Here is a 9,252-nt window from a genome sequence, read left to right as displayed (position 1 = left end):
AAAGATGTCCACATTCCCCTTGTTTGTTGGTCTTTTCAACCCCTAATTTATGGATAGGTTTCTTCCTAGTTTGATAATTTGGTCAGCTTGTCTCTATCTTAGTGAGAACCTTACAATTAGTGGTTACTGAAAGAAGAAGAACAACAACAACAATGGTTCACACCACACCAATTTGTGTTTGCAACAAATTAATCTCTTATAGGGCCATTATTGTTATCAAGACAAGGCAAGAACCTTCCCTTGATCATGAAGCAAGCGCCACTTTGCTTCTTTGTTTCTAAAATACCCACATCAAGAAACATGTCCAAAAGAAAAAGACTCAAATTTCTAAAGGTCACATTAGTGAAGGGAAATGTTACGCCATCTAGAATAATCCACACAATGTAGCATAGATTAATACTAGGCACATGATATGACCCAACAAGTAGGGTCAATTCTTTCAATACATGATTTTCTTAGTTGTCTAATCACAAACCTATATCTATATTTCACTTTTCTAATAATTTATTGCAATATATCAACTTACCAACAACAACATCAAATTATTGACACTTTATTGAAAACCCTTGTCATATGTAAATTATTTTTTTACATTGTTTATGTTAAAAATAAAAAAAAATAAAAGTATTAAATTGACACAAGACCAAAAATATTAAAGCATTATATTCCTCTTCAATTATTCTAAATACTTAATCTTATACCCAGATCTAATTTAATATTTTTTATTTAATGTGTAAACGCTTTTAACCCGGAGCTATGAACCCGTAAGACTTGAACCTTGATGACAAGAACAACAACACAACAACTTAACCATCACAACATGCCACTATTGACCGATCTAATTTAATATTAATTTATATTGACAAATTTAATTAAATTTAAATCAAATCAAGTATTAAAAAATAAAAATTCAACTCCCTACATTAAATAAAGTCAATTTTTCTTCTAAATACTTCATTAGACGTCATTTTGCCTCCAGTTAGTTGGAGGAAGTGGAATTTAGGGTTTGTGAAGGGCAGACTTATCCGAGCTTTCAAATATTCATTTTCTTTTTGATAGAAAAAGTTTTGTAATAAAATAATAAAAATAATAATAATACAGCTTTAAAGTGGAAATCGTTAAATTCCCTAAATTGCTTTAGGATTCGAAAATAGAAATAGTGTTGTACACGTAAGGGGGCAAATCCCTGTTGTTCCGCATTTGGTGTTCCTTTAGTCTCTATCCAAGATTCCAATGTTTCAACGGTGGGGCCCCACAAAACGACACCTCACCTAAAAAGTGGAAATAGAACGTTTAATAATTACCAAATTCTACTTACCATGTCATGTGGTGGGCCCATCAGTACTTAGTACCACCTAATTAGTGTTTCTATTTTCTTGGAAAACTACGCGGATTGAACACGTTACATCTCCCACGTGGCGCGTCTCGTCTTTCGGATAAACATGTGGTGAAAAGGTGGTCATGTGGAAGGGGCTTTAAGAGACAAAATAAGTGAATAATATTTCTTTTAATATAAAATATTTATAATTTATTACAATTATATAAGATATATAGTTGTGTGTATGATATAAATATCGTAATAAAAGTATTTAATTATTATATAAGATATAAGATATTTAGTTGTGTGTATGATATAAATATTGTCATAAAAATTGTTAGTTGGATATATTCTCAATGTATATATAGATAGAGGTATCAAAGGTCAAAAACAACACAAAACAAGAGAAAAGGAAATGAAGGTCTAATAATAGTAGAAGAACTAGCCTAGCCACTCTTGTTGACACCTTAAAAAGCACAAGGCATTAAAAAAGTTTTGACTCCAAAGTCTAGCACTTCCTCAACTCAATAACACCTCACACTTGTTTAGCAAAAGTTTTTGACTCCAAAGTCTAGCACTTTCTCCAACTCAATAACACCTCACACTTGTTTAGCACCGGACAGCTTAAATCACACACACTAAGCTTTGACTTCTAGGCTTAAAAGTGTTAAACACAGAGTTGACTGACATTTTCTAGGCTTAATATGTTACTTAGTGTGTGTGGTTTCAGGCTGGTCGTTTAGCACCTTGTCTAAAGAACCCTAAACATATAAGAAGTAAGTTGATAATAGTAATCTTGAAGTTGCTTACTATTTAAAACAATTCTTAATTATAAAATTACTATGATTTGTCGTATAAACACATTCAAAGACCATTGTCTTAAAGCACCTCATAATTTAGCAAATTAAAAGTAGTCTACCTAGAGAATTGTAGGTGATCAGATTAGGATCTATGACAATTACAGACAAATGCTTAACAATATTACACAAGTTAATTCAAAGCTTTAATCTGAGCGAATTAACATACTAATGCTTAAATGAACAAAGCATAATAAAGGTAATGAACTGAAAGAAAGAGAGTAGAAAGATAGAAGACAAAACACAATTGATAACGGAGTTCGTCCACGGGTTGGACTATGTCTCCGGGTCCTGCTCCAATAGGGGGACCGATCTGATTAGCTCCAAAATCAATTATAGGTGTTACAAGATATTCCCTTCAAGCACAATGGCAACATTATTCTCCAATGTGCAGGAATAATGAACAAGTCTTCAAGCTCATAATCTCCTTCTCATCACTTGGATGTCTCAAAAAGGACTACTACCCCCCTTTTATACATAAAATAAGTCTAAAATAGACTAAAACCACCAACTCCCATAAATAACCCTTTACAACAAATTATTTCCCGTGCATATCCCCCTTACATTCTAATTTGGCACCATTAGTCATTAGCGGGTTTATTTAACCAATATCCCCTTTAAAATAGGGATTGGCGAGCTTCGCGTTGTTTAAATGCAATATGGGCCGCTTATAATTCAAGTGCTATATATAACACAACGGTTTCCATCCATTATGGGAGACCGGTAATCAAGGGTTCCACCCCCGTCGGCCTCCATTCTATCTTTGCACCGTTGGTTATACAGTAAAATCAACTTCTCTCTATAAAATAGTAAATGCGAATGAATGGTCTAGTGGTGAAAGTGGTGGGTTTGTTGAGGGAGGTTATGAGTTCGAATCTCATAACATATCTTTTGTTAAATCATTTTCCTCCTGAGATGCCATGTGTTTATTTCTGGAGTATTGGAGATAATTTATTTTATCCTCCGGATCAGTAGGTTAAGTATTGGAGATAATTTATTTTATCCTCCGGATCAGTAGGTTAACTTCCAAAGGCGTAATATATATTGATGTTAATATTGCAACAAAAGCAAAAGTTGTTTCTCTCAATAAATATATAGAGGTACCAAATATTAAAAAGAACACAAAACAAGAGAAACAAAAATCGATAGTTAAGATCCATTCGAAAAACTTGACTACCCAACATGTGCTAACATGATAAGGGTTGGAAGTGCTAGTTTCATAGAAGAAGGGTGAGGGGGTCATGAGAGGCATGACACCTAGAAAGCACATCCCATCAAAGAAACCTTTAACTTCAAAACTCAATAGCACATCACAATTGCTAAACACCTTATTTGAAAAATCCTAAACATAATGAATTAAGTAATAATATTAACCTTCAAGATAAAAGTTAATATACACATTTTGAATATATTATAGTTTTATAGATTTTCATAACATTTGGAAGTGATTCATCATCAAGATACACAAAGTCAAAAGGTTATGACTATTACTTCTACCCTCTAAACTCAATCTATAAACGACTCTTGAAAAAGGCTCTAAAGGTATCCCATCCATAGAACCAAGGGCTAACTTCCATTCCATTATCCCCTAATCGTTATGTTTATCTTATCCACGTGCTTGACACGGGACGTTTTCCTAAATTGTCAGAAGCTGCTGACTCGGATTTTTCCTATCCTAAGCTGCGGCTCGCCCATCGTAATTCAAGTAAAGAGAGCCAACAGAAAACCCACCCCACAGAAAACCCACCCCACCGCCTCTTGTATATCATCATCAAATTCCGGCACACAGCTTCTCAATAATCATTCAAGGTTTCCAATTCTTCTTTTCTGTGTAATTACTATTCAGTCTCGAAAGTCCAGGCATTTCTTTTCTGTTTTATATATCCTCGCCATTATTTCACTGGGCAGAAGGGTTTCTAAGGTTTCAAGAACAAAAAAAATCTGCATTGGAGTAAAAGAATGGGACAGAGAGCCTCATGCAAGAGATTTTCGGAAGTGTGCCCGCAGCGTGTTCGGATTGTGGACATGAGCGGTCAGGTGGAGGAATTTTCGACAGCGGTGAAGGTAAAACAGGTCCTGCAAAATCATCCCCGGCATTTTCTCTGCTTTTCCCGGGATTTATACGCCATTAAGAACGGCCGCCTTCTTCCCGCAGAGGAGGATCTCCGGCTGGGCGACATTTACTTTGTGCTGCCCATCTCGATTCTCGATTCGGACCTTTCCCCACAGAATTTGGCCGCCCTAGCTGCCAGATTGGTGGCTGCTGCCAAAAAAGAGGGCTCCAAGCATGTGCAGGGAAGTCACGGGGATTCGAACTTGGGTCATTTGAGTGCAGGTAATTGTCACCTGTCTGAGAAATTGATGAAGAGTTGCGACAATTCGGAGTTGCAGATGGCTTTTAAGGAGCATTTGCTCGCTAAGTCCAGATCATGGCAGCCCCGCCTTCATACTATCCAGGAAACAGGGTTTGCTCGTTAAGCATGCCTTTTCCTCTTTCTATTGTGCAAATTATTTTTAAGAGGTCGAGTCTTGCTAAGCGATCTTCCTCTGCATTGATTTTTGTTGTATTTTATCTGGTGTGGTGTAGTTGTGGTTAATGGCAGGGTCGTGCCATATCTATTTGTTGTCTTGGATAAGGGTTTCTGAATTTCTTGCTTAGGCCCTTTTTAAGACTCGTGCAAGATGTACATAGTGGAAATGTTATTGACGGGATTGCTTTTCTCAATTGAGCAGATTTTGTACCTGTTTTTGTCTCTGGATAACTCTTTTCTGTTTAAATTTAAGTTTGAATGGTGTTCAGCCTGCATTCCATCTCTGGATAAACATTTTTGTGTTCAAATTTGAGTTTGAATGTTGTTTAGTCTGCATTCCATCTCTGGATAAACATTTTTGTGTTCAAATTTGAGTTTGAATGTTGTTTAGTCTGCATTCCATCTCTGGATAAACATTTTTGTGTTCAAATTTGAGTTTGAATGTTGTTTAGTCTGCATTCCATCTCTGGATAAACATTTTTGTGCTCAAATTGAGTTTGAATGTTGTTCAGACTGCATTCGTAATGGGCATTTGTTGCATTATACAGGTTTTGGCTGGATCTGCCAGCATATCTGGTGGGAATTCAATCAGAGCACTTTTTGTGGTATAATTAGGAGTATTAGTGAAAGTTGGGGTAGGATCAATCTGAAAGAAATCTGTTAAGCTGGGGTAGGATCAATCTGAAAGAAATCTGTTGAGTTTGGAATTAAGATCAGTAAATTTTTGGTGAGAATTTACCGTTTTGATAAGGTTTGGTATTCTTCTTCTTCTTCTTCTTCTGCCTCTTTGACAAGGTTTGGTGTTCTTGTTGGCTATTCATTAAAGTAGTTCATTAGAGCATCAATTCTGAAGGTTAATACGGAGGTGTATGGCCATTCATTAAAGTAGTCATACTGATATCGATATCATTTTGTTCATTGGTTACTGACTGTAAAATCTTGATTGATTCAATAGTGACTATAATTGAATAAATATAAGAAAGACATCAACATTCTTATTTGGTAATCCGAATTTGAAGAGATTGAAATCAGAGTGGAGTGATTTCAACTTTTATATCATAAATATTCATATAATTGTTCTCCCTACTAGTATATCTATATTTAAAAAATATATGTAAAATATGCCGAGAGATATCTTATAATAGAAGAGAATCATTTGTGTCCTCTAAAATACTAAACACCAAGAATACAAATCCATTAAAGTTCTACATGCAAAAAGTTGTGAATCTAGCTGGAGACAAGTGGCAAGGGTTCGCTGAAACATGGAATGTTTCATGCATTTACCCGTCATTTGCATGTCAAATTATTCCAAAAATGGATTTTTGTTTACGGACATTTTGATGTCATTGTAGATGCCTCTCGACATAAAGACAGCATAAACTTCAACGTTCTTCTAACGCTGATTACAATGTCATTTTGCATTCATGATTCTTGTTGGCGTGTTTGTTCTGCCTACTCATTCCTTGTAAATAAATCATTTTTAATATTTGATGTTCTGTGTGGTTTTCTATTGGTATAATAGAGTCCAACATTACCCCTGACACTTAAAGCATGCACAATCTGGAGGGAAAGGTGTTTATGCCATGTGAATAAGGTTAGGAGGATTTCTTTTCTAGATTGTTGATTGTTTATTTTCGATCTGTTTAACTTTCTTTTATTTTTTAAGAATGGATGTTCCATGATTTTTTAAAAACTGATCAAATCTTATTTGTAATTAATTATTTAATAAAAAGAGAGATTTATTGAACTAAGGATCCCCACTTTGAAACCTCTATTTCTCTTTTTTGATGTTCTTATTGGGAATTGAACTTGGGTCTCCATAGTGAGAACCTAGTGTTTTAACCAATTAAGCTCAACCCTTCAGACTTGATAACCACCCAAGTTGAAAGCATATAATTAATAACTATTTTAAGCTTAACTTTTATTCAATAAAAATAATTAAATTATATAAATGTTTATATCTTTATTTTTAAATAACAATATTTAAATTAAAAAATAATTTAAAATAAAATTTTCATGATTAAATCAATTTGTCAATTCATCTTAGAATCAAATATAACTTAAAAATTTGAACATTTTCTTAGTGATTTTTGTAATTTTAATTTTTCAGCTTTAAGTCAATATTTGTTTAAAAATAAAGAAAGCCCACCTAGACAAGTACAAAGTTACAAGTATTTGAAGAGTATCGGTATAAAAGGCACCCTCAATTGAAAACTTTTGCCATGCTCTTTATAGTTACTTATGAAATGACCTCTTGAAGTATCAATTTTGTAAACCAATGAACAATCTGGAAAACCATAAATGCTTTTCAAAACCATGTTACAAAATTCCACAAAGGTGATTTCCAAATCGAGCACAAATTGTAATACCACCTTTGAAGATTCCTCATCAACTATTAAAAATAGTAAAGTATTAATTCACTTGTTACCTACAATTTGATCCACTTAATATGAACATCCAACTTGGCACTTTATATTCTATCTCAAAATAGGCACTACATGAGATATAATAAAGCCTAAGACACCTTAAAATAACTCCTCATACTTTTAGGTTTTACATGTCATAAAATGTCATAATTCATCATGGGTAAAAGTACAAACCTGTGTCACATTTTTACAAAGAAAAAGGTTAACTGATGTAAACTGATGAAATGAATAAAATTTGATGAAGTTTAAGTCATACTATTTTTTGAATTTTTTTGTCAATAATTAATATGTTTTTTTTTAACTATAAAGTCTATTTTTTTATTGATGAAAAACTTCGAAAAACTGGGGGTTAGTTCCCACCACAAAAGAAAATGTAAATCAACTTATTTTTTTCCGATTTTGATATCCATTATAGATGACTATATAGTGTATCATTAAAAATTAAAAAAAAATTGATGTATATTTTCTTTGTTATAACATTTGGAAGTCAAATATACCAGAATTTGACAGTTTTTGTCCCCCACCATAATTTGTCTATTCAATTTATGATAATCAAAAAACGAAAAATACCCTTTTGGAGAAAACTCTCTCCTCTAATGAACCATATTTTTAATTTTTTTTTTTTAAAGTTATTCGATATATATATTTTTTTCAAACCACTCTTATCCAACAAAAGAATACCTACTTGTAGTATTTTTAATTTTTTATATATTAAATATAATCAAAACATTATAAAAATTATATGAGTAGAATCAAGAATTCGATCTCTACAAAAGGGTATTTTTTGTTTTTTTTAATAAATTTAATTTACTTATTGATTTTTTTTTGCAGAAGTCACAAGTTTCAGAAAATCAACATTTTTGTTGATTTGGCTGCCACTTGGCATTCCACATAGATAGTTCTGGTCGGAAGCGTTCTGATCAGAAACGTTTTAGCCGGAAGGGTTCCGATCGGAACTATTTTCAGACGGAACACTTTCGGTCGGAACTATGGAGGCCGACACGACTAGTCGTACGCTTCAACCCCATATAAAATAATGTTTTTTTGGAATAAAAAAATCAATTTTAATCAAGTGTGAAAATAATAGAAGTATTTTTGAATAATATCATTTTTTTTTTTGAAATAAAGTAGCATTTTTTATCGAGGAGGAAGATTATAAAGGGGCGATTATTTCTAATTTTATAAAGGGGTGAAGATTTTGATTTTTTTTTTCAAAGGCGTCTACCCTTTCCAAGTATGTTATTTTAAATTATTTTTTTCAATTATGCTTAATTTACAATATTGGATGTTTTTTGAAAAATTATTTTTTTTATAGATTTTTTAAAACTTTATTTTATTATTCATTAATTACGCTTCAATCATTTATTTTCAATTATGTTATTTTAAATTATTTTTTCAATTATGTTCAAATATATACAAATTGTAGACGTATAAAAATGACCATATTCCTAAATGAATATTTTATGTTCATTTCTCTATTTAATTAAATCCAATTTAATTAAATAACCCACATTCCTCTATTTAATTAAGTAAATTACTCAATTTATTTAAATTAAATTCACTATATCCATTTAATGAATAAATCATTTTATTCAATTAAATCCCCCCTATCCACTTTTAATTAAATTCAAATTTAATTAAATAGTTATCCTAAATTGAATAAATCTAATTTATTTAATTTCCCCAAATTGCAACCAAATTGAATTAAATCATTTAAATCAATTAAATCCTATTATCCCTCCATCCACTTGCAAAATCCTACATCTCCCACTTGCCTTCCTAAACCCCTTTCTAATCCCTTCTAGACTCTTCTAATCGCTTCTAATTAGCCTAACCCATCTTCTAAACTTTGTCACATCCCTAAACAAGGGGAGGTCACTTCTCAAACCCTCAAAGTCTTTGATAACCATTAGAGGCTTCCAACCTTCAACCACTTAATTCCTCAAAGTCTTTGATAACCATTAAAGGCTTCAAGCCTTCAACCACTTAATTCCCCAAAGTCTTCAATAACCATTAATGGTTAACTCAAACCCTCTTACATGGTTAAAGAATTTGTTTTAACTCAACCTTCACCCAACCCAAAGGTCTCATCAGGCCTTTAATGCTTTGACCATGATTAT

The 9,252-nt window shown here is 32.6% G+C and overlaps 1 protein-coding gene across 1 annotated transcript; it reads left to right on the top strand.

Annotated features, from left to right (window-relative positions):
• The first annotated feature begins 3,897 nt into the window (after window positions 1-3,897).
• Window positions 3,898-4,900, top strand: LOC131048524 (uncharacterized). The gene has a single exon (XM_057982494.2). It carries the CDS (start codon window positions 4,135-4,137, stop codon window positions 4,651-4,653), a length of 519 nt encoding a protein of 172 aa, XP_057838477.1. The 5' UTR covers window positions 3,898-4,134; the 3' UTR covers window positions 4,654-4,900.
• Window positions 4,901-9,252: the final 4,352 nt, after the last annotated feature.

Source organism: Cryptomeria japonica, chromosome 2 (genome assembly GCF_030272615.1).
Source record: "Cryptomeria japonica chromosome 2, Sugi_1.0, whole genome shotgun sequence".
Classification (NCBI taxonomy): Eukaryota; Viridiplantae; Streptophyta; class Pinopsida; order Cupressales; family Cupressaceae; genus Cryptomeria; species Cryptomeria japonica.
The sequence above is the reverse complement of the archived record's forward strand: the minus strand, read 5'-3'. Positions and strand labels throughout refer to the sequence as shown.